This window comes from Camelina sativa, chromosome 7 (genome assembly GCF_030686135.1).
Source record: "Camelina sativa cultivar CO46 ecotype springtype chromosome 7, ASM3068613v1".
Classification (NCBI taxonomy): Eukaryota; Viridiplantae; Streptophyta; class Magnoliopsida; order Brassicales; family Brassicaceae; genus Camelina; species Camelina sativa.
This window is the reverse complement of record NC_141886.1, coordinates 4235319-4261013: the sequence shown is the minus strand read 5'-3', so window position 1 is coordinate 4261013 and position 25695 is coordinate 4235319. Positions and strand designations below refer to the sequence as shown.

At 36.1% G+C, this 25695-nt stretch overlaps 3 protein-coding genes and 2 pseudogenes across 5 annotated transcripts; 3 read left to right on the top strand and 2 right to left on the bottom strand.

Annotated features, from left to right (window-relative positions):
- Positions 1–45: 45 nt before the first annotated feature.
- LOC104700291 (uncharacterized) lies at positions 46–4643 on the bottom strand. 3 transcript variants are annotated; one of them, XM_010415788.2, is made up of 16 exons: positions 3884–4643; positions 3689–3790; positions 3497–3563; positions 3235–3407; positions 2742–2999; positions 2550–2633; positions 2402–2449; positions 2219–2283; positions 2031–2079; positions 1620–1869; positions 1409–1533; positions 1231–1311; positions 1082–1156; positions 792–979; positions 556–706; positions 46–417 (listed from the first exon to the last, which is right to left on the bottom strand). In XM_010415788.2, exons 1-16 carry the CDS (start codon positions 4283–4285, stop codon positions 214–216), a joined length of 2322 nt encoding a protein of 773 aa, XP_010414090.1. In that variant the 5' UTR covers positions 4286–4643; the 3' UTR covers positions 46–213. The 3 variants fall into 3 exon arrangements, with proteins under 3 accessions (XP_010414090.1, XP_087313099.1, XP_087313100.1); XM_087456973.1 differs by having other exon boundaries at positions 2550–2649; positions 3884–4409; XM_087456974.1 differs by having other exon boundaries at positions 2550–2602; positions 3884–4391.
- Positions 4644–5324: 681 nt separating this feature from the next.
- On the top strand, positions 5325–7682 carry LOC104728599 (uncharacterized; annotated as a pseudogene).
- A 4096-nt stretch (positions 7683–11778) lies between these two features.
- On the top strand, positions 11779–14193 carry LOC109132459 (uncharacterized; annotated as a pseudogene).
- A 2334-nt stretch (positions 14194–16527) lies between these two features.
- LOC147940826 (uncharacterized) lies at positions 16528–18290 on the bottom strand. Its single transcript, XM_087458289.1, has 2 exons — positions 17973–18290; positions 16528–17367 (listed from the first exon to the last, which is right to left on the bottom strand). Exons 1-2 carry the CDS (start codon positions 18288–18290, stop codon positions 16609–16611), a joined length of 1077 nt encoding a protein of 358 aa, XP_087314415.1. The 3' UTR covers positions 16528–16608.
- Positions 18291–22015: 3725 nt separating this feature from the next.
- LOC104700289 (UDP-glycosyltransferase 74D1) lies at positions 22016–25107 on the top strand. The gene is made up of 2 exons (XM_010415785.3): positions 22016–23020; positions 24205–25107. The coding sequence occupies exons 1-2, from the start codon at positions 22376–22378 to the stop codon at positions 24928–24930; spliced, it is 1371 nt and encodes a 456-aa protein (XP_010414087.1). The 5' UTR covers positions 22016–22375; the 3' UTR covers positions 24931–25107.
- The last annotated feature ends 588 nt before the right edge of the window (positions 25108–25695 follow it).

The window sequence follows — 25695 nt, the reverse complement described above, 5'->3', positions numbered from 1 at the left end:
CTTCAATAAAGTTGGTGTAGGTCTAACAATTAAAAAAATAAAGGGTTATAAAAAACCACACGCTTCATTTTTCATTTGCGTAAGGAAGAAACTATTGAGTGTATCATCTAATCTCAAAATTTTCAATCACAAACTTATAAGTTATACCCGAGATAAAATATATAGCACACGTCTTTTAATTTAAACCATAAAACAAAATAAATAAAGAATGTTTTATTTCCAGCATTTCAGCTTATTTGTAGCGTCTATGATGCTTTGCTTTGTTTCCAATCTCTGGCACTTGAGCAAACCCTCTAGTATTACTGCAGATTCTGGAATATCGCTCTCGCTGATTACGGTTTCAGAGCAAAGCCCAAAGAGCACCACGTTTACGTCATCTTCCTCTTCTAGTTGCAGGGCAAACAAGTGATCGAAAACCTTGAACAAAACGAAACAAAAGAGATTAATTACAAACTCGTGACCAAACCCCTGGTTTTCGTGTAACAAATGTTGGATCAGATTGTGAAAATATCCAGAGAGATTTTACAATGATTGATTGAATCACATTTTTTTTACCTTTTTCATTCTTGATACTACCATGTCTTTGACGGATTGTGACCTTGAGACCAAGTTCACTACGAAAAGACCGTGCTGAGGGAGAGCACGTTTAACCGAAAGAAGAAATGTCTCTTCGATAAACTCAGATGCAGGACAGGTTAAACCGCCACTGCAGACAGAGATCAAACAAGATAAGTCAGCAAATTAATGTGAAAAATCCACGTAAATGTAATAATACTTGGCCCTGTGCTTACCTTGAATCTGCTGAATCCACATCTATAATCAGAATGTCAGGACAAGTTCCGCCTTTGACAGTATAAGTTGCGGAATCCCCATTTGAGCTAGCCGATTGTGGTTTAGGCACAGTGTTTGATGTTTCCTCAGAAGGAGTTTCAGAGTTTGTTATATCTCTAATGAATTTGATCCCATCAGCAATATGCACCTAGTGTAACAATGTGAAAAAGCTTAGTGATGGTAGAGATAAGAGAATCAAATATAAACATGCTAAAGATTAGCACTTTAGTATTGAAGAGAAAGAATTTACCTTCAAGCGATCAGTTTGTGTGAAACCAAAGTAATCGTTGCCAACACTAAGCATGACCGGGTCAAGCTCAACCGCCTATTTAACGAGATACCATCATAAGTGTCAATCGAAAATGCTCAGCTTGATCAAACCCTTGTAACGAAAGTTACCTCAATATCGGAAAATGGCAAGCATCCATGGAGGAACATGGGAAGTAATCCTGCTCCAAGACCAATTATAACAGTCTTAACCTAATAAGCATCAGAACATTTCAAAGAAAAACAATTCAGAGCGGTTGCACCATGAACTTAATCTGAGGACAATGAGGCATGACTTAATAATGCTCACCATCTTTCCGCACGATTCAGCCTTCTTCAGGTGGGAAGATACCAATGTGAATCCAGAAATAATTCCAGTGTGGTAAGAGCTAGCCAAATAATCATGAGAGACCTTCATAAGAGGTCCGCTCGATTCTGCAGTGGATACAAGCAGAAAAAGATCATGAAATGTTCATGCAATGTCTATATCAAACCTCCCAAAGAAGTAAGATTATTATTACCTTGGTTTCGTTTTCTATTTCCCTTTCCTTTCGCTTGGGAAACACTTTTAGTTTTTTCTTTCTGAGATTGTTCAAGAATCTCACCATCCTCTACAAGCAAAGCTTCAGATTGTATCAAACCCTCGGTTCTTTTGAATACAAGGCGCCGAAATGCTAAATCGCTGGAAGGAGATAAGCCTTCAGGATTACTAGGAGTGCTTTCATAAACCACATCTTCAACGACCACTTTTCCAGTTAAGGAAGATGTAACCTACAATCAAAATGAATATCAAGACACAAAAAAGGTCAGCATAACTACTAATTTTTACCAATAACGAAACAATGATGATATCAAAAAGCAATAAATGAAGCAACAACAGATAACAGCTTTTTAAGTGATTAATTGCATATATCTATTACTAGTAATAATACCTCGTGGACAGTATCACGCTTTTTGATCCCATCACTTGCCATCATATACCTGTAGCACCAATTCAATTTAGCTAAAATTCAACAAGCGATAATGGGGAAAATAGTATGAATTAGGATTGTAAAACAATTAAGAAAAACTGTTATATCACGATATGGAGAGTATATAGAAATAAGAACAATAAACATACGGTATACGAGCTTCTTCATCATCGTTTCTAGGAGCTAGTTGTGTCACCATGGGAGATAAATCAGTCTGAGGTGAACAATTTTATAAGATGAAATTAATCAATAAGTAGACAACATAATGAATCAGACAATTGGAGTTCAAAAAAAAAAAAAATGAATCAGACAACTAAAAATGCAGATTGTACCTGGATATCCTCCATGGAAGCGCCACTATGGCTACTGTCAAGAAAAACCTTACACAAGGAAATAAAGATTTGTTTATGTTCTCATGCCGCGAGTAGATGATGGAGAAAACATGGTTTTTATAAAGAGCCTATTCCATATAAAGCTTACCATTATGAGACGAGCGGCCTGAGAACTCTCGACAACCTGCCACTGTCCTTCCTCTGAACAGAACAGCCACTCATGAGCACGAGTCTGAAATTTAACACTCCTTTTAATAGTTCAAACAAAATTAAACTAAACATCCACATCACTTTTAGCGAACTAAAATTTTAAGGATTTATGGTGTTGACAAAAGCTTACCTTGGGGACAAGAAAAACACCACAATGGTACACAAATGGCTCAATTTGCTTTTGAGCATCAAGAAGCACAGCTCTATAATTGAATTTGCTTCCTTGACCACCCAAAGTAAATTTTATACGGCGACCTCCAGTAAACTCTGCCAAATCTCCTTTAACACCAAGCTTCAAATCTTCATGAGAGTACAATAAGTCTGAGCCATTATTGCAATCTCTACGTATTTGGTTCTCACTCTCGAGGGCGTCACGCATACCAGAACCCTACAATATCAATCAGAATCATATATTATAGTATAGATGAGCACATAAGAAGCTTTCAAGAGCATAGAAAAATCGATATATGAAGTGAACAGTGGTTTCCATTAGCAGTAGATACATAAAGATATATACAAAGATAATAATGAGTTGTAGTCATATTAAAAAGGGAAGAAATCATCTCATCTCTAAACAAAACTTTCGTATAATTGGATGAAATTCATGTTCAAATAAGAATTACCTGGTTATCGTTGCGACCAATAGATAAAAGATCGAAAGAAGAGGTTATATCGTGCAGTAAAACGGAATTTTCCTTTTCAGCCACCACCATAAACGTCTTAAGATTCGAGCGTTTTTGAGAGATTGAATGAACAGTCATCTTCCAACCAAAACGAAGTTTTGAAAAGAGCAATGCTGTAAAAACACAACAAAATTTAAACTAAAAAGAGACAATACAATGAAGAAAACGATAACTATGAAACAAAGGTGCTCCAAGGAAGTACCTAAGACATGAGACTCCGCAAGCGTTAGACAGATAAACTTCCCCCCAGGTTTCAAAACCCGCTTGGCCTGAGAAAAGAGTTAACTAATGATCAAGTTCAAGCATTTAAAGCACATAACTTTCATTGTTTGATCCTAACACTCATCCAAATATAACGCAAATTAAACAAAAGAAGTTCACTAAGAAGAAAGACCTCTGATAAGTATTGACTTCCCAGCTTCGTTCCAACTTCTGGCTCCATCAAAGCATCAAGAGCACCTTTATCCAGCACCGTATCAAAAGATTCATCTGCCAACTGAGTAGTAAAGCTTGTGTGAATGATTGAGTACAACAACAATGAGCTAGCAATAAAAATAAAAAAAAACACAGAGCACAAGAGTTGCAAAACCTGCATCTTTGTTATGTCCATAACTCGCCAACGGAGTTCGGGACGAGTCCTAATGTTCCGACGAAGCATATCGGAGATAACAACCTTGGAAAAGTCGACATTGGTGATGTCACGGAACCCAGCATCGTACAAATGCTCAGAAAGGCGGGAGTTCCCGCACCCAGGAACCAGAATCTGAAGCGAGCCAGAAGACGAAGCCGAAGAAGAAGAAGATGAGTCTTGGAGGAGAGGTAAAAGCGAGTCACGGAGCTGAGGCCACTCAGCATACCACTCGAAAGAGTCGTCGTTGCCTCTGAGAGTGAAGAACTTATCCCAATTCTCTTTGCTTGTGAAGTCTTCGAGGGTTTGTAAGAAATCATCTGAGGAAGGCGAAGCTGCTTTGCTTCCTTTCTTCTTCCCCATCTCTGCTTCTATGGAATCAATCACACCCACCCAAGGAGAGTCCCAAAACCCTAATTTTCCAGTCCAAGGATTTTACACTGAGACCAAACGGTGACGAAGCTTGGGGGAGGTGGAGGCTGAAGACGGAGTAGTACGGTTTAGTTTTGGTTTCAAAAATTCAACAGCCGAATCGAACCGAGACTAAACCGAACCGGAAAGCTAACCCAAAAACTAAACCATCGATAAAACTGATACGAGCGTGATGTAGGCTTGTGGGCTTTTAATTAGGCTAAAGTTTGTTCAAAAATAAAGATTTGGACCTCATACGTATTTTGACGTTTCATGATTACATAAGCAATGACATATAGTGTCCCTCTTTGGGAGATGACAAGAATCTATCGATGGACTTTAATCTCTTATGCCCTTATGTCCAACATATCATTCTACACTATCCACATTTTTTCTATATACCCTTGTACCTTTACAATAAATCTAGATCTCTGTTTTGCCCTTTTTATTTTCTTTTTATATAATTTAAATAAACTATGTATTTATATATATTTGATAAAAAAAACTAAAAAACAAACCAATCAAATTAAAACCTAATCGCATCTCCTCCTCCCCATCCGTACAACCCACGCATCTCCAATTCTACCATTGAAGCTCCATTGAAGCTTGTATTCAGGTAATTTCTGGGTTTATTCTACTGTTTTTGTTCAATTTCAACGTGTTTGAAACTTGTTTATAGTGTAAGAACAAGTGTTGATGTTAGATTTGTAAAACATTTGTGTTTCTATTTGGGGATATTGTTTAGATTTCTTTTAAATTCGTGTTCTTTTATGTTTATTGGGTTCATCTTGTTAATTTCATTTGCTCAAGTCTATTAGACTCAGATTACGTTTATAATTTATGGATCTAGGGGTTGAATCGAGCTAGATGACATTAGGTTTCCTCGTATCTGCATATTTAGGTACAACTGATACAACGATTACAACTGATAATGAATAGAAAGCGAGAAATATTCTGATGTTAGGGAATTTTATTCTATTTTCATGGGATAATGAATAATAATCTTCGCACATTCATTCATTTTGATTATGGGGGTAATTATTTGAACAATGGAGATGAAATACAATGGATTTCAAGAGAAGATGTTCGTCATGTTCTTTTGATGAAGGCACCTATTGAGGAGGTTACTTTTTCTGCATTGGTTGATAAAATATGCAGAAAGATGATGGTAGATGCAGCGACGAAGATGAAATTTAGTTACATTCCAGTTTCAGTGAAGCCTAAGAAACCAATATATATCTTCGATGATGATGATGTTTCGTGTTATCTAGAATGAAATCAAACTGAATTCAATGTAATGCATGTGGAGTTGGAAAAAGATGACGAACAAAATCATGGTTGTGAGCAAAATCGAGTTGGTGAAACTGGTGAAGTTGGTGAAATTGGTAACGTTGGTGAAGTTGGTGCAAGTAATGCGGAGGAGTTGATTTCATGTGCAAGGACTCGTATTGGTGATGGTATCATGACTCTTTATGCAGGTGAAACGTTTGAACATAATGAGCTGGTTCGAAACGATGACAATGTCGCAAGTGAAGAACAAGAAGACGTCATTGTTAACGATGATATGCTGCAAGTTACAAAGGTACATTTGGAATGGGAAGATGGTGTGAATCTGACAATAGGTCAAGAATTTGGAAGTAAGAAAGCAGTACAAGATTTAGTTGAAAAATGTGCACATAAGAACTGTTTTGAGTTTGTTATTGTGAAGTCGGATCCGAAGTTGTACGTGGTAAAATGCAGTGAATCAAAAAAGGGTTGCAAGTGGTCTTTACGAGTTGCGAAGCTTCAGAATTCAGATTGTTTCTCGGTTAGAACTTACAACAAAATTCATACGTGTTATCGTTCAACAACAAGTACAAGCAGAAACAAAAGGAAAGGCTCACAACGATTAGTAGCATCTGTTTTGCGTGAGGAATATCCATGTAAGCTTAAGACTCGAGTTCCTAAAGATCTCATCCCTTTGATTCAAACAAGAGTTGGTGTTAAAGTGTCATACTCCACTGCATGGAGAGGAAAAAAGCAAGCTGCTAGTGAGGTTCGTGGTAGTCTTGAGGAAAGTTACAAGATGTTGTATTCTTATATGCACATGTTAGAGGTAGTGAATCCAGAAACTGTCTCATGTGTGGAATTAGACGAAAAGAATAATTTTAAGTACTTATTCTTCGCGCTGGGAGCTTGCGTTGAAGGCTTCAAGGCTATGAGACAAGTGATCATTGTGGATGGAACCCACCTTAAGACTGCACAAGGTGGAGTGCTTATTGTTGCTACAGCTCAAGATCCTAATCATCATCATTATCCTATTGCTTTTGGTGTAGTCGATGGTGAAAATTACTTAAGTTGGAGTTGGTTTTTCAATAAGTTGAAATCAAGAGTACCAGACGCCCCTGAACTTGTGTTTGTTTCAGATAGAAATCAAAGCCTTATCAAGAGTAGCTGAGGTGTATCCATTGTCTCAACATGGTTATTGTATATATCATTTGGCTCAAAATGTGAAAGCAGCATGCAGTAACGTCAACAAAGACACCGTTGGAAGAAAATTCATAGAATGTGCTAGGTCTTATACAGAAGGTACGTTCAAAACACTTTATCATGATTTTAGGATAAGGTATCCTGCTGCAGCGGTATATCTAGATTCACATGTTGAAGAAAAAAAATGGGCTAGATGTTATTTCCCAGGAGCAAGATACAATATAGACACCAACAATTGTGTTGAATCTATTAATGGTGTTTTCAAAGACGCAAGGCAATACTCGCTCTTACCAATGATCGATGCTATTGTTGGGAAATTGGCTGAATGGTTTAACGAACATAGGAAGACTTCTGCATCAGTACCTCCATCGCAGATAATGCTCTTCTTGAGAAAATATTGCACCAGAGATGTGAAGAAGCGAAGTTGCTACCGGTGTATGAACTAAACAACTTCTTATTGGAATATAATGTCATTGGAGCTGATGGTAGCGGTTATTTGGTAGACCTAAAAAACAAAAGTTGCTCTTGCAAGCAATTTGATATTGATAAATATCCATGTGTGCATGCAATAGCTGTTGTTAGCGAAACATCTAAGAGTGTTGATAATGAGTGTGAACTACATGATTTATGCTCCAAATATTATCGGATGGAACAGTGGTCATTGGCGTATTACTGGACAATATATCCAGTTCCCCATATGTCTCAGTGGATTGTACCGGAACACATACAACAACTGTTTGCCTTTCCTCCACCTTATGCCCTGAAAAAAGGAAGAACCAAAACAAAAAGGTTTAAATCGGTTGGAGAACATGGGAAAAGAAAGAAAAGATCTATGGGATGCATGTACGAGTACTTCCAGAGTGGTGGTAGTACTGTATAAGTGTATGTTCTGTTTTTTGTTGTGAAACTCGTTTGTTCTGTTTTTGGTTATCAAACTTGTTTCAACTGTTTTGGTACAATTGACTGTAACAGGTACAACTACGAACAACTAAGGTACAACTATGTTTAAATTTTGTTTTCTTAAATACTAAATTTAACTATATGATTTACAATTATGGTTGCTAATGAAATGAAAAAAACTAAACTTTTAACTTTATAACTTATGCAATTTAAAAAACTATTCCTAATACATTTGATGTTCCTACATATAGAGACAATATTCCTTATACTTTGATTGTTACTTTGTAAATTTTAACCAAGTAATTATGTCAAACATGAGAACAAGTTATTTGACACAAATTTTCAAATGAAATTACATTAAATGTACTTTAATCACATATTATCAAATGTACTACTGCAAACGATCCTTTTAAATTAAGGTACTACTGATAATTTGATAAAACAACAAAAGTAAAACTATGTTCATGCATGTACAACTATAAGCTTGAGTACAATTACTTAATTTCATGACCAACAAAAGTACAACTATGTTCATGCCTTTTTGTCTTTTGTTGACCAATGTACTTTAGTTACGTATTACTTGATTTTTTACATTTGTTGACCATTCATCATTATTTATTTTATTCATTTGTATTTAAGTTCTTTATTTTTTAATTTTATCGTTATTCTTCTTCTCCTCAATTGTACCTAAATTGTACCAGTTGTCCCAAGAATTTTTTACTCATATAGTTGTTCTTATTCATTATTTTATACTCAGTTGTACCTAACCTGTTCCAGTTGTCCCAATAGCTTAAAAAATACATTCATCAATCCGAAAATCCTGAGTCCATCAAACAACACCAACGAAAAACAAACAACACCAACAAAAAACAAAATGAAAACAACACCAACACTAACATCATTTTGCCTTCAATTGTTGACCTTTCTTCTTCTTCTTCTTCTTCTTCTTCTTCTTCTTCTTCTTCTTCTTCTTCTTCTTCTTCTTCTTCTTCTTCTTCTTCTTCTTCTTGTTCCCTAGCCACCTCATCACCATTGTCTTCTTCTTCTTGTTCCCTAGACATCTCAACACCTCCCTCAAAACCACCATCGTTCTCATATCCAGACCCTCTAAAATTGTCACTAGCCATAAAATTCAGTCCATCCTTATTCATTGCATCATTCAAACAAAGCTCAACATCTTTCAACCTTCTGTCCAAGACACTAATCTTCTTGTTGATTTCAGTAAACCCTGCTTTCATCGCTCCCATTACTTTCTTTTCAAGCGCTTTAAGATTGTTCACAAACCTAGAAGTCTGTGGTGGGATGTTTTCCTCTTCTCCTGCTGCTTCTCCTTCTTCTTGCTGCTGCTCTTCTCTCCCATTTTCTCCTCGAGCAGACACATCTAAATTATACAGCTTTTTCCAGCATATCTTCTTCCTTTCTACACATAGGCGATGCTCCCAACTCTCAGCAATTGGATCACTCGATTGTATCTCCTCATTTTCTGTGATGCGAGCCATAAGAGGGACCTCAGACAATTCAGGTTCCAAAATGCTATGAATTTCCTGTTGAATAAACAAACAAAATGCTAAGATTTCTAAATCTAAAACAAACTTTAGATCACTATGAGAAACAATTTATAGTTAAGGAGAAACACTTACCGTTGTAGATCCAAGGGCGTCATTTACATCTTCAATTGGGAAGCCATTCATGTGACTATACCTCCATTTTTGTTTGCACATTCTTGGACAACCTGGTTCTGCTCCTACCACATCCACTCGAAACTTACTCTTCAAATCAGGAATGCACTCACACGCCAATATCTACAAGTTACATTAAACCATAAGATACAACAATTATCTACACAAAATGCTTCACAACAATTAAATTTTACCTCCAAAGGAGTTAAGAAACCCGGAAAACACCAAGTTGACTTCACACGCCCCTTAAAACTATCCATCAAATGGGAGATATTTGTAATACTTTCGTCAAATGTGTATCTCCCCCACGGAAACGTTTCTCATGCATATAGATCATCCACAATTTGAAGCATAAAATCATCGATGTAGCCATACTTTTTTCTAGGTGAGATGATAGTGCTTAAGAACAAGAGCACCGCCATCTTTAACCGGTCTCCACATGCTTTCATTGAATGTAGCTTTCTTCTCGCATCTTTGATTCTTACCACAATTTTTTCGGCTTTTTATTTCCTTCTCTTTCTTCTTCTTCTTCTTCTTCTTCTCCAAAATTCCTTTTCACAAACTCATCACTCCCCAATTTCTTAAAGTTTGATGGATAGATACGACAGTCTAATCCACAAATGAGGCAATGCTCCCTAAGCGAATATCGAACGGGAACGCCATTCACCACAAACCAACAGACTCTATCTTTCTCCATACAAACCATGCGAAGCAACAACAACCACATACACGTATACCTATGGTTCTCCTCCTTATGCATGTGCCAAATGTGCTTAAACTGCGAGTGTGAGCGAAACCAATCCTTCTCCGTTTCCGTAAGGATTTCCAAGTCTTTCATCGTTTTGTTCTCTTCAGACCTTGATGACAGCTTACACCACTTTGTATAATTTGTTTGCTTGAAGTAAAACTTCAGAGGTGGTATTGGTTGGGTCTCCTCTTCTGTATCCTGCAAAACAGAATTGTAATAAATAGTTGTACTAAAATGTCTAGTTGTACCAAACAAACTTATATGTACTAAAATGTCTAGTTGTACCAAACAAACTTATTTGTACCAAAATACAACTCATTCAATTTCTCAATTTCCGCTATATCTACAAACCTAAATCAAACCCGCTCCATGCAGAAACAAAATCAAACTCTAGTATCTCAATTTCTCTAAATTTCACTCTAGTTACCTGTGGATGCGATGGAGGAGACCTCTGTTCCTCGGATTCTGTTTGGGATAGATCCTCATCATCTGGCGGCTGAGGAGGATCTAATGTTGGCGGAGGAGGAGAACCTTCAGTTTGTGGAGGAGGAGAACCTTCACTTGGCGGATGAGGAGAATTTTCAGTTCGCGGAGGAGGAGGATCTACTGCCAACGGAGGAGGAGGATCTACTGCCGACGGAGGAGGAGAAGCTTCAGTTTGCAGAGGAGGAGGAGTTATTGCTGGCAAGGGAGGAGCTATTGCTGGCGGAGGAGGAAAACTTGAAGTTCGCGGAGGAGGATCTTCAATTACGGGATTTTTCTTCTTCCTCTTCTTCGAATTTATACCATTTCGAGTCTTAGGACCCATTGATATCACTAGATTAACAAAAAAAACACAAAATTTAAGAGATTTCGTTCGTTTGAGTTTGAACCCTAATTTTACAAACCCTAATTTTACAAAACAAAAAGACTTACCTTTACCGAAATTGAGGAAAACGACGAGAATTGATAAGATTTTGAGCAAATAGAGGAGATGCCCAAGAGATTTTGGAGGATATTGTTGAAGAACAGAGAATTTTGGTGAAGAGAGGGAGAGGGAGAGAGTCGGACAGTTAAAAATGGGGAAAGAGGATAAGCGAAGGAAACAAAAAAAGAGTTGAAAAATGTTTACCCAAATTTGTTTGGATAACCCAAATATTTGGGTGGGTAATCCGAATGTTGCTGGTTGGGTTGGTAAATATTGGAAATCGTTAAGGTTTTTTAGTATTTGACCAATTTTTTGATTAAAAGAAAAGAAAAACAAATTATTTATTATAACAAAGGTAAATTAGAAAAGAATTTGAGAGAGAAGGGCACGAGAGAATAAACTCCAATCTATCTTAACATTTATTTTTGGAGTACAATTTTGTGGAGTAAACATCTCAAAACTCCCTCTTAGAGTAAAACAAATCTCTTATCTCCCTCTCTATTCTTCATACCCTCACCTTTTCTAATAAGAGGTGGTGAGACCATTTTAGCCTTACAATTTAATTGATTTAGATTAAATTTTTTTGAAAAAAAAAAGAACCCATCTCTCTTTCGACCCGAGAGAAACCCGACGTGTAAGTTCTCATTCCAGCCGCCGGCGATTCTTCCGACGTCGGAGCTCCTACTGCTGTCGTTATTAACCAAATCGAGTTGAATCAAGTTGTTCGTCGGAGCTCTCTTTCAACCCGAGAAACCCGACCTGGTTACTCACCTCTCAACCCAGCCGCCGGCTATTCTTCCGTCGTCGGAGCTCCTACTGCTGTCGTTCTTCACCAACTCGACTTGAATCAAGTTGTTCTTCAAAATGCAGGTGCGTTACTTCTCATTAGAGTAGCTTTTTGTTGAAATTGTTTTTGATTTGTAAATTCAGAAATTCAATTGGATTTAGATCGAAGAAAGCTTAGCACATTGGGTGTTTTACAAAGGTTTATTGGTCGATTGAGCTATCTATTAGATAAGAAATGGATTTGGCTTTCGATTAGAACTCGTTTACCATTCGAGTCGATTTTGATAGGATTGAGAGAATGTGGTGAAACTGGTAATACTGGTATATTTAGTAAAACTAGTAAAACTAGTAGTAGTACTAATTATGATTTTTTTATATTGGTTGGTTTGGCAGGATACAATATGCGAGAACGTCAGCCTACATTTTAAATTTGAAGGACGCATGTATAGTATAATGTTCAAGAGGAATATAACATTGTTGATGTTAAAAGCAAGGATACAAAGGAAGATTGGGTTTGTTGAAAGTAACGTTCAGTTACAGCTGAGCTACAAGCCACTACTGGTAGAAACAGTTGAGCATTGTGAGCTTAATGATGATGAGGATGTTAATGTTTATCTAGACTCTGTTAATTATGAGAAGCGAAGATGTATGTTGTTTGTGAATGTCATCCCTTCTGAGCCTCAGCCTGAGCAAGTTCCCATAGCGCCCACAGTGCCCACAATGCCCATAGTGGAACAAAGTTCTGTCGGTATAAACTTTGAAAACCAACATGCGAAGGATGGTGAAATCGGACCTAACGCCATTGTTGTCTACGTAGGCAAAGAAAAGGCTGTAGAGGGTGAAGCTGAATCACGTGATGAAGGTGATGAATATACTGAGCCACGCCCTGTTGTAGAACCAGGTAAGTATATTGAACCATGGGATGACGGTTTGGATCTGACTAAACTTCAAGAATTTCCAAACAAGAAGGCATTGCAAGATGTGGTGGATAGAGCTTCATTCGCTAACTGTTTTAGTTTTGAAATAGTAAAGTCGGACAAGGTGCGTTATGTGGTCAAATGTCCTAAAGAAGGATGTAACTGGGGTTTACGAGGTGGTAGGATTCGAGATACATATATTTTCTCGATTAGAAGGCACAACAAGATGCATACATGCTCTCGGGCTAGTCAAAGTTCAAGCAACAGTAAGAGACAAGGCACTCCAAAATTAGTTGCTTCTCTTTTACATGGTGATTATCCAGGGCAAATGGAAACTCCACCTCCGAAATTATCATGGATCTTGTCAAGACAAAATTAGGTGTTGATATATCATATTCCACGGCGTTGAGAGGGAAAAATCAAGCTGTTACTGATTTGAAAGGTAGCCCAGAAGAAAGCTACAAGATGTTGCGATGTTATCTGCACATGTTAGAGAAGGTTAATCATGGTACAAGATCATATGTGCATTGCAATGAGAATAATAAATTCATGTACTTGTTAATAGCTTTGGGAGCTAGCATTGAAGGATTTAAAGTCATGAGGAAAGTTATAACTATGGATGCAACTTTTCTAAAGAACGGATATAAGGGTATTCTTGTTTTTGCGTCGGCTCAAGATCCTAACCGTCACCATTATCCCTTGGCGTTTGGTGTTCTTGATGGTGAGAATGATGCAAGTTGGAATTGGTTTTTGGAGATGTTGAAAACCGTTGTTGGGGATTCTTCTGAAATAGTATTTATGACTGACAGAAATACAAGTCTCATTACTGCCATAGCTAATGTGTATCCTCTAGCTCCTCATGGTTTTTGTATATGGCATTTATCCCAAAATGTGAAAGGTTATGCTCGTAACGTCAACAAAGACGTTGTTGCATGGAGATTCATGGAGTGTAGTAGGTTTTACACAGTGGCTGAGTTCAACATTGCTTACGCTTCTTTTACGACAAGATATCCTTCTGCTGCCAAGTATCTTGAAGAATCTACCCAGAAAGAAAGATGGGCAAGATGTGTTTTTCCAGGAGATAGATACAACCTAGACACAAGTATCCTTGTGTGCATGCATTGGCGTCTTTCATTACATTCCAAAAATATGGAGGTAAGGATATCGAGTTACATGAGTTGTGTTCTAAGTATTATTGGACGGAGCTGTGGGCAATTGCATATTGCAGGATAATTTATTTAGTACCTAATAAGTCTCGATGGGATGTCCTGGATGAAGTCCAAGATATGCAGATCATGCCTCCGAATCGGAAAATAAAAGGGGGAAGAAAGAAAACAAAAAGGTATGCATCTGCTGGAGAAAAACGACCAAAGACTCGATCTAGGACGCAGAATAAAAGGCGCCGGAGACAAGGACTCCAATGGTTGCTATTTGGAGATAATGTTCATGTTTGATTCACCTCTTCATGTATCAATTGTGTTTTGTTTGAAACTTAATGTAAAAAATGGTTTGAAACTTAATCTAAAACTTAATTTGAAGTCTATTAATGTTTTCTTCTTTCAACATGTGTATATAATAGAGTATAACTGGCACAACTAAGATAAAACTGGTAAAAATAATAAAATTGGTACTACCTAAAACCAATACATATTGTATAATACATGTGTATAAATGTTCTACATAGGTTTCTACTATAGGTGAATAATTTTCGAAAATCTACTAATTTTAAATTATTTATGAAAGAATCTCAACAAATGTTTCCCTACACTTTTAATGTTACTTTGTAAATAATTACCACAAAAGCATGAAAAAGTTATAGAATTATAACTTTTAACTTATGAAGTTGCAAAAAGCTTGTAATTGTATGTTAGTTAAGTTTAATCAACTGTAAAACTAAAAAAACTAATGCTAAGGTTTAGTATAACTAATTAAACTGAGAAACCTCTAAAGTACAACTATTTGGAAGTTTAGTGCAACTGCATTAATCGGTAAAACTGTGTGTGAACACGCAGTGTGAACGCACACATCTTTTACACGTAGCCAGAATTTCGTTTTTCTTCGAAACCTAATGCAGTGTGAACGCACATATCCATTTATTCATTTTCTTCGAAACCTAAAGTACACCTTCTCTCCTTCTCTCATCTTCAAAGTCGAATTCTAGATCTATTTCTCTCCTTCTCAAACTATGGAACAATTTGAGGCCGACCCATACTATGCTGATCAGAAGAGGGCGAGGAAGTTAGAAGCGTGGCGACAAACCATAGCCGATGGTGATTTGGGCATGCCTCGAATTTGCCCATGTGGCGAACGAATCGTCAATGAGATCTCTCCAACAGAAACAGAGAAAAAGAGATGGTTTACTTGCGTTAAGTATAAGGTAAATTAAATTAAATCAAATACAATTGAGAGACATGGGTATGATGTCTGTTCGTTGATATATTTTGCAGGATGATGGATTGTACAGGCGGAAAAATTGGGCTGAAGCAATTGAAGAAGAAACCCAAACCTTAAGGAAGGATGTTGATAACCATTGGGAGAGATTGAAGGAATTTGAACCCCATCATACTCAGATCTATAATTTGCAGGTGCAGCTTAAGGAGAAGAGTGATGAGATTGCCAAACTAAGGGAGGAGGTGGCGTTGCTTACCACTCGAGTCGATCTCCTGGATAGGTTGTGTTTCGATTGATATTATATGAGTTGATCTCATTCTACGTTGGTTTAAAACTTGTTTAATCAGTTTCTGTTTCTTATCTTTTCCTTGAATTCTCTTGTTGAATCATGATGTTCTATCTCTCTTTTATGTGACTTCTAGGATTATGCCTCCTTCTTGAATTGAATCATGTTCTATATTTTTCTTATATGAATTCTCTAGTTTTGTTTGGTTTTACGTAGTTTTACCAAAAATACGAACGGCAAATCCAAGAAAATAACGTAGTTTTACATAGTTTTACTAGTAATACCAGTACCAATCACAAAACCAAGAAAATAATTAAGTTTTACATAGAAAATAACATAGTTTTACTACTTCTTAGACCTTTTTCTCTTCGTCCCTCTCCCTCCTTCTTGTGAAGTACTCGGTTGCTCATCATCTACATGCGACTGACATGAAACCAAATTTTGTTAACACATTTGATTTCGAAGTATTACCAAGTATTACTATAGTATTACGAAGTATTACCTTTGATTTCTCTTGCTCTTTCACATATACTTCCAACGGTTCGATCCTTTTTTCAAGACCATCAATCTTCACCGAAATGTTATCGAACTGAGTTTTCATATCCTGCTTCATGGTCCTTAGAAGTTCCACCAACTCAATAGTATCTTCTCTCGGTTGTTCATTGGCGTCTATTTCCTCATTCGCATCATTTTGTCTTGAACGAGTAGCCACATCGGCTGTGTACATCTCCTCCAAAAGTACAGGTAGTCCTCTACGAAGGCGCCACATCCAACTGGCAACTACGACATCATGGATATCGTCTTCCTCAGCTTCTTCCATGATTAAATCGAGAAGAGGAATTTCTTCATCAATATGAGGGATCACACTAGCAATTGCCTGTGTAAACGACCTACTTTAGATACATTACAAACCAATTTATTCAAAAGATTAATAATTTCAATGGTTAGGATGACTAACCTTTGTTGTACCAAGTGTATCACCTATATTCTTTAGAGGAAAACCTTTCTGACTGGTACTCTTAAATTTCTTTCTGCACATCCTAGGAAATTTGGTCAATGTAAGTGTTTGCCAAAATTGGAACTGCCTCAAATAGTAAAAACTACACAACACAAAAAAAAAAAAAAAAAAAAAAAAAAAAAATCAGCTTCACTTATAAGAAATATCAACAATGAGAAAAATTCAAATTTTAAACTAACTAACCTCCAATGGAATACAGAAACCTGGAACAGGCCATATCACATTCTCTTTATGCACGACCCCATCAAAATGCCTCATTGTATGGGAAATCTCTTCTAGCATTTTCTCGAATGATAATCTCCCCCACGGAAAAGACACACAAAAACCTAGATCATTCACTGCTCTTACAACAAAATCATCGATACCCGCAACATCTTTCCCCGAGTCTTTTGTATGGCCTACAATGATGCTTCCTAAAAAGTAGAGAACCGCCATCTTCAACCTATCACGAGTACGATCTGGTTGCATTACCATTAGCTTTCTCCTCACATCTTGAAGTGTAATCTTTTTTTTTCGTAAAAAATACTTCCTTCGAAACTCGATACCGCCGGCTTCCTTGTAATCAAGTGGATAGCACCGACAATCTAATCCAGACATCAACGCATGTTCTCTCAGACCATACCGGATTGGAACACCATTCACAACAAACCATGCTTCCTTCTTTTTTTCGATTTTAGCCGTTCGAAGTAAGAGCAACCACATTCCCATAAGCTTGTGGTTTGGTTCCCTTGGCATGTGGAAAATGTGCTTGAATTGTGGATGTTTCTCAAACCAATCCCTCTCAGAACTAGTCAATGGATGCTCTAATTTATCCAGCGTTTCCACAGTTTCAAAAATATGACACCTTGTCGATAGCTTGATTTTCTTGTTGTACTGACTAGGCTCAAAGTGCATACCTAAAGGTTGCATCGCTTCTATTTCCTCCTCTGATTCCTGCAACAATATCAGTTTTACATGAGTTATACCAGTTATACAACAACTAGTTGTACCAGTTCTACTAGTTCTACACCACCTAGTTGTACCAGTTCTACTAGTTCTACACCCATTAGTTGCACCAGTTCTACCCGTTCTACTATATCGATTTCAAATTCCAATTCAATTAAAGAATGAAACAGACTTGTTGTACTTACACTTGCATCGTTGTGCTCCTCGTGCTCCCTCTCACTTTCGCTTGTACTCCTTCTCGAGTTACCTGCCGAGTTTGAACTTCCCTCCTTATCTTCTTCTTCTTCTCCTTCATCGTCTTTTTCTTCTGATTTTTCTCCTTCATCATTTTCATCTTCCCCTTCATCGTCTTTTTCTTCCCCATCTTTACCTTCTTCTCCTTCATCGTTTTCTTCTTCCACTTCATCGTTTTCTTCTTCCCCTTCATCGTTTCCTTCTTCTCCTTCATCGTCTTTTTCTTCCGATTCTTCTCCTTCATCGTTTTCTTCTTCCCCTTCATCGTCTTTTTCTTCCCCTTCTTCACCTTCTTCTCCTTCATCGTTTTCTTCTTCCACTTCATCGTTTTCTTCTTCTTCTCCATCTCTTGATTCCACAGAAGTAGATCTCTCGTTATCTCCTCCTTCTTCATCATCTTCTTCTTGATTACTTGATTCCGGAGTACTGGATTTTGCTTTCTCTCCTTCGTTCGCATTTTCTCTTTCGACCACCGGATTGGGTTCCTCCGAAACTCGACTTTCACTTTCTTCTGCCACCGTACTCAAAGCTCTCTCTCCTACTGTCGTCGGACTCAAACCCGACACACCTACTTCCGGCGAATCGAATTTTGCTTTCGAACCACCATCTCCTTGTGAGATCTTCTTCTCTTTTAAACGCTCACTCCTCCTCACATGACCCCCCCTTGTTTTCACCATCTTCTTACTCGATTTTTGGTTGATTGAAAGAAAACGAGAAAACCCTAGTTCTACAGTTTCACCCAAATCGATTCGAGTTTCCCGAAGAAAGACGAGAGAGAGCGGTTTTAAACATAAATTTTACAGTTTTTTTTTAAAAGATACCGATTCAGTTTCTCGGGTATTAGATCCGATCCGATTTCTTTTGGTTAGACCTAGGTATTCTTTGTAATTATCTTAGTTTTCTTTGGACACTAAAGTAAAATACTGATTTCTTGATTTAAAAAAAAATCAAAAAATAGACAAAAAAAGAGAGGGATTTTTGAGATTGTCAGAAATGTTTTAGGGAGTTCTGAGGCGAAAACTCTAATTTTGTGTCCTATTTTTTGTCATCCGGGTCGGGTTTTTTTTAAGGATTTAAACCGATTACGGCAATCGGATCTTTCCTAATTTTGTCACACGGTCGGTTTTAAATTTTGATTTAAAATCCGATTACACTAATCGGATCTTTCTTTGAATCTTCCTATAATATGGCAATCGAGCATTAAACATATGAATTTCAGAACTACAGCCGATCATTTTTTAAGTATATACCTTATTAATCTTACCTAAATCAAAACACTTCGGATCTTATAATATCTTCTAAACTTGCGAATCAAGAATTGGACCAACTCAAAATACCAAAACCCTATCATCATCTCAAACACTATATATGTGTCATTCACGACGACCACCTACCAAACCACACCTATTCTAAACAAAATGGCCGCTTCATTTGTCTATCTAAGACACATATGTCATTACAAAACAGCTTAGCAAGTTCAGGTCAAAGTTTTCTACTCATGGCGACAATACACACAATGATCCTATCTCTTTCAAACTACTTATCCTTGGTTAAGTTTCAGAAAATATTGAGTGCTGATCTCAATATTGAGTGTTTAATACGTAAAATATTCCACTATAAATCAAGCAAGATAAAGAAAGAAGAACCTTCTCCTGAATAAGTTTACAAAGACTCATCTCCATTTCCATGAAGTGTTTATATATATAAGTGATAATCTGCTCGCAATATTTTGTATGTAACAAATGTTATTGCAGGAAATAGTAGAAAAAAGTTTATATAAAGTTATTGCAGGAAATACAAAAACAAAGAGTTAGTTTAGTATATAGTTCAATCGAATATGATTCGAAATCGAATCTAAACACCATCTTTTTGATCGAGTCAAAATTGAAATTACCACACAATCTCAAATCACGAATGTTGAAACTGCTTGATTAACGTTATTTAAAGGAAAAAGGAACATGCTTTTGCTTTCTGCGATGTAAACAAATAGTAGAGACTGATGATTGTTGCGCTCGAATGAGGAAGAAGTTGTCATCGTCAGAGTGGAAAGAAGATACTTATCTTTCGATTGTGGGCATTAGGAACTTGCAAACGGTGCTTATCTTTCGATTCATCAACAACTGTTCAGAATTTAAAGTTTAACATTATTAAATCCACAACGTTTTATAATTTATACTATTAAATTATAAAACTATGCAAACTTCACATTTATATACCAAATTCAAACAAAGACTTTTAAGTTGAACTAAAGAATTGAAGATAAACACTACATTATATTAATTTACCCCGTTTTTCGTCATATACCCGATATAATCCAACATTTCTGATATTTTATTCTATAACTTTTCCCAAGTTCAAATAAAACAATTATATAAATATATATAACATTGTAATATTTATATTTAAAATCAAAGAAACTCTATTTACCTATAATACTTTTATCATCTATTTTGTATATTAAAAATTTTAAAAATTAATTGAATTGTGATGTACCACGGGGTAAATTCTAATATATGAACATTAATATCACGTCAAGTCTCTTTTGCTTCGATATAAACAACATTTTAACATTATTGTACTCTGGATCCTTTATATATTTATGAAAATTTATTTTCGCATTATTTGTTTTATCTTTATATATGATACCGAAAAACGTAAAAAGAAAAGGTATAATAACACATAATAGGTTTCACTTTGAATATTTGATAAAGTCGTAAGAGAATTTCAAAATTACATGTGTTAAATCGTAAACGGAAGACGACAAGTCACATTTGTTAGTTATCACTTACAAGTTACAACTAAGCAGTTATATTCCTTTTTTACCTCCCAAAATTTGAAAAAAAAAAATACATTGGGTTTGATTGGTGAGACAAACAAAACTTTACAACTGGTACAACTTTTAATTTTTACCTTTCATGTACAGCTCTTTCCAGGCTCCGCCCACCCCCAAAGCATCTGCTTTAGTTAATCATTAAAATAAGTTCCTAGTTCAGTTGGTTCTATTGTATGAAAAATTTACCTCAGGTCACGGGTTTGATGCCCCTAAAACAGCAGTTTTTGTATGTTTTTATTTTTACAGTTTTGCATTATTCTTTAACAGCTTATAGTTTGACTACGTTACCAATCAGATCCATTATGAAGTCATTTAACATAGAAAATTTCATTTTGAATACCATTATATTGATACCGATATGCATTAGCATCCAAAAAATTGCTTATGATGAAATGAAACTGAGGTATCTAAACAAGACGTGCATACTCGGCAATATAAAGTAGTAGGTATTCTACATTAATAAATAAAAACACGACTATTATATATTCGTTGTCATTTTCTTGTTGGAAGTTTATGATTTCACATAGTACATATATGCACGTTACGTTATATATCATAGCTTAGTAAATCTAATATGCCGTTCATCTCCAAAAAAAAAGTGCCTCAAAATCAACACCGCAAATATGTAAATGACATTAGTATATATATATATAATGGACATAGTTTATCTTCAACTAAGACCATTTGATTTTGAGTCAAAAATTTATGATTCGTTTAAGATGTACTGTATAGATTTGTTGACTCTGCTGCAGTATTGTGATATAGTGGTATAAAACGGCATTTTTTATGGAAAATTTAAAGTTTTGAGCGAATTTCTTTGTGAATTGGAAAAAGTAAATGATTAGATGTGAATGTGATGTACATATTTTATCATCTTTTAATTTATGGAATCGTACAATGTTCATCTGTCACTCTAAATTCTTGAAATTGACGATTGTATGTATTAAATGTATGTACTATGTTTGCTAGTAGCCCAATTTTTTAACTCGCATTGATGTTAATTTGAAGTCAGTGGTTTCTCTCATAAGTCATATAACATGGAAGATTTCGGTGTAATTCTAAATATGTTTCTAATCATCCAACGGTACATATTATTTAACTACTCCACAATGAACGATTCCTCAAATTTCCTGTAAAACAGCCCTTTAGATTAGGATGTCACAAATCTTATTCGAATACATGTTATTTGACTATATATATATGATATTTTGCATTGTACTCAAAACATGCATAGGTAAACTATTTTGTCTAGTCGAAATGGTAGTTTAAAGTTATAAAAGTCAAAATATATAGATAGTGTCGATAAACGCCAAAAAAACAACCAAAAATATCAACAAGAGAAAATGAAACAAATAGTAATTGAACAAAAAAAATGTACACAAAAGGAAAGCTTTTCTTTCCAACGATTCGAGAAGCAAAGTCAATGGTGAGAGAAGCTATAGAAGATACATGTAATATATGGATAATTAATTTAATCTTATATTATAGCATAAATGATAAATCCTAATCTTAGTTTAGTTTTATGTAGATTCTGGTAAATCTTTTCATTAGTCGACATGGGCTAAAAACTTTTTTTTAAAAAAAAAAAAAAAAAAAAAACCCTTCTATCAAGGAGGAATCTAACTGGGCACATAATTTGTAAGATTAATTATCCCTATGCCATTGTATAAAATACGATACACAACAATAATAATCTTAAATTAACCAAATCACCAACCCACCAAGCCCTTTTAACTTTCCTATTTGGTAAAGAGACATTTCATAGAAACAAATCTTTTATATAAAAAGTTGCATATATATCCAATTTGATACCATTTTTTCTACGTTGCATATATCCGATAAATACAACCCTCTACTCTCCCCATAACAGAGTTCGTATCACAAATTCATCAAAAAGAAAAGAAGAGAGAGAGAGAGAGAGAAAAAAAAATGGGAGAAAATGCGAAAGCAAATGTGTTAGTCTTCTCATTCCCGATACAAGGACACATAAACCCTCTTCTCCAATTCTCAAAACGTTTAATCTCCATAAACGTTACGGTCACGTTCCTCACCACTTCCTCCACCCACAACTCCATCCTCCGCCGTGCCATCGCTGGCGGAGCCACCGCTCTTCCGCTTTCTTTCGTCCCCATAGACGATGGCTTCGAGGAAGGCCATCCATCTACCGACACATCTCCCGACTACTTCTCAAAGTTTCAAGAAAACGTCTCTAGAAGCCTATCTGAACTGATCTCCTCGATGGACCCCAAACCAAACGCCGTCGTTTACGACTCTTGTCTGCCTTATGTTCTCGACGTTTGCCGGAAACATCCCGGGGTCGCTGCGGCGTCGTTCTTCACTCAGTCCTCCACCGTGAACGCCATCTACGTTCATTTCTTGCGTGGAGAGTTCAAGGAGTTTCAAAACGATGTAGTTTTGCCTGCGATGCCTCCGTTGAAGGGTAATGACTTGCCGGTGTTTCTGTACGATAACAATATCTGCCGGCCGTTGTTTGAGCTCATTAGTAGCCAGTTCATCAATGTTGACGACATTGACTTCTTCTTGGTTAACTCTTTCGACGAACTCGAAGTCGAGGTAATTCTTAACTTTTCTCTCATGCTTATTAGTTATATGCAGTATGAAATCCAAATGACATAATAATAATGGTGGATAGTATCATATCAGTTATATGCAAAATGAAATCTAAATGATATAATGATAATATTGAATAGTGAATATTATCCTATTCCTACTAAACCAATAATTAGTACCTGATGTGACCCATATCGAAATTAAAACCAAGCATTAAAATACATATAAGTGGCAAATTCCAATTGTAGTTAGGTAGTTTGCGAAATAATTCCTTACTGTAATATGGATGTAGCTTTTTAGGTTCGTGGTAAAAAAATATTAATTTAGTGTTGGTAAATAATTGTAGCAAAAACAAAAAAAAACATCATTATGTAAACCGACAAAAAGAACATTATTCATTCATCTTCGGGCCGAAAGGTATCCAATTGGGGCGAACATCCCAAGGTGCAGATTAGATATCTTTATATACGATTGGATTGGGTTTTTACGTGGCAAATATGTAGCCAGAAAACGACTAGCTATCGTCTCAAATATACACATACGTAGCTACACATACGTGTCTCGCCGTTTACCTTTGATTATTTAGCAATTATATTGGCTTAGCATGTGTGATGTGTGTCCTACAATAGAATTAGTGGATTAGTTCAAATTATTAATATTATATCATTGAGAATTTGGTCTATGAAATTTTTTGCTCGTAGATTTGACAAAGTTAATTTGTAAGCTTCCCATTTTAAAACTCCAACATATAAATTTCTAGACTCAATAGGGGGTCTCCTAGTACAAATATAACAAGAGACGTTATCCATATTTTTCCTTTCTGGTCTCTTTATTTCCACTGGTCCCTATTGATCTTCTAGGTTCTTGATTTCTTTTCTAAGCCTAAAAACATGACAATAGATAACGTGATCATGTTTGGGTTTAAACAAGGAATTGTTAGTCAGAAAACTTTTAGGCCGGGACGGCTGGTTTACATTTATGTTTCAAAATGTCTTTTTTTTTTTGGGTATAGCCCAGTTTATATATCAATATCAATTTCAAAATAATTAGGTTTCCTTATTGATTTCTAGAAAACAAAATGTTGAAGTGAGTCACTAGTGAGAAACATATCTTATATATATGGACGATCAACCTATCAACGTTTCTTTTATTGCATGTATTAAAGGGTGTGCTAATTTTTTCTTCAGGTGTTACAATGGATGACGAACCAATGGCCGGTCAAGAACATAGGACCGATGATTCCATCAATGTACTTAGACAAACGATTAGCAGGCGACAAAGACTACGGAATCAACCTCTTCAATGCCCAAGTTAACGAATGCCTTGACTGGCTTGACTCAAAACAGCCCAGTTCAGTGATCTACGTCTCCTTTGGAAGCTTGGCCGTCTTAAAAGACGATCAAATGATAGAAGTAGCAGCTGGTCTAAAACAAACTGGCCGTAACTTCTTGTGGGTTGTTAGAGAAACAGAAAAAAACAAGCTCCCGAGCAACTACGTAGAGGAAATTGGTGAGAAAGGGTTGATAGTGAATTGGAGTCCTCAATTACAAGTTCTTGCGCATAAATCCATCGGTTGTTTCATGACGCATTGCGGATGGAATTCTACTTTAGAGGCATTGAGCTTAGGAGTGGCTTTGATTGGAATGCCGGCTTATAGCGATCAACCAACTAATGCTAAGTTTATAGAAGATGTGTGGAAGGTTGGGGTTAGGGTTAAGACAGATAAAAATGGGTTTGTGACGAAGGAAGAGATTGTGAGATGTGTTGGAGAAGTTATGGAAGAGATGTCGGAGAAAGGGAAAGAGGTTAGAAAGAATGCTCGGAAATTAATGGAGTTTGCACGAGAAGCTTTGTCTGAAGGAGGAAACTCTGATAAGAATATTGATGAGTTTATTGCTAAAATTCTGAGGTAAAGTGATTTTATTAATCTGTAATGCTTATTAATGTGTTTGTTTTTTTTTCTTTCCTGGGAGTTTTTAAAGAACTAAGAAGTTTGGAATAATGCAACTTATGTTGTTTGTTTCGTTAAGTTATTTATGGTGCGAACAATGTGATTTAAAAATGTTGTAAGAGTTGAGAAATTTGGGACCTCTCGTTTCCCCATGTGTTTTACTTGATTGTATATCTGATAGACTGACATATATCTGCAAAAACCTTCTCGTACAACTGATGCATGTGAGATTGTGAGGCTACTTATCCGGTTTGTTTCTTTTATGCTCCATTGCCACATTTCGAATTGTGATAGACCAATTCTAATGACATAAAAAGTTTTAAATTATATTGTACTTTCCTTTCTTTCATACGCTATAAGCTTTGAAATTTTCCTATTTAACGTCCAAACTTTTTTTTGTCTTCTTTTTTTTTTGTAGGAACTTTTTTGGGTCGTTTAACTCTACTTTCTAGTTTTTACAAAAGATTGGATATACAGTATGTTTTAACAAACTTAAAAAAGTAAAAGTATTTTAAATCTGTTTGCTAAAAGACCTCCAATCAAATTGAGTTAGCCCTGTGCTAGTAGCCTATAAAAGGATCGATATGATTAAAGAGAGAACTTCTTAGAGGAGTTATAAATCTCGAAGTCGTGTTTGGATTTCTTCAGCCATAGGTAATGGATTATTCAGATGATGACATAATCGATATGTATTAAATTAGAGTTTTATCGTGGGCTTCCAACTCAA

What these genes read in the sequence shown, in the direction of transcription:
- LOC104700291 (XM_010415788.2), bottom strand. Translation starts at nt 4,285, where the DNA reads ATGGGGAAGAAGAAAGGAAGCAAAGCAGCTTCGCCTTCCTCAGATGAT. An exon ending in GAAGTCAATACTTATCAGAG is followed by an intron (nt 3,564 to 3,688) that starts GTCTTTCTTCTT and finishes CTCTTTTCTCAG; the next exon opens with GCCAAGCGGGTTTTGAAACC. An exon ending in GATGAAGAAGCTCGTATACC is followed by an intron (nt 2,080 to 2,218) that starts GTATGTTTATTG and finishes TTGGTGCTACAG; the next exon opens with GTATATGATGGCAAGTGATG.
- LOC147940826 (XM_087458289.1), bottom strand. Translation starts at nt 18,290, where the DNA reads ATGGTGAAAACAAGGGGGGGTCATGTGAGGAGGAGTGAGCGTTTAAAA. An exon ending in ATAACGAGAGATCTACTTCT is followed by an intron (nt 17,368 to 17,972) that starts GTGGAATCAAGA and finishes ATATTGTTGCAG; the next exon opens with GAATCAGAGGAGGAAATAGA.
- LOC104700289 (XM_010415785.3), top strand. Translation starts at nt 22,376, where the DNA reads ATGGGAGAAAATGCGAAAGCAAATGTGTTAGTCTTCTCATTCCCGATA. An exon ending in TCGACGAACTCGAAGTCGAG is followed by an intron (nt 23,021 to 24,204) that starts GTAATTCTTAAC and finishes TTTTTTCTTCAG; the next exon opens with GTGTTACAATGGATGACGAA.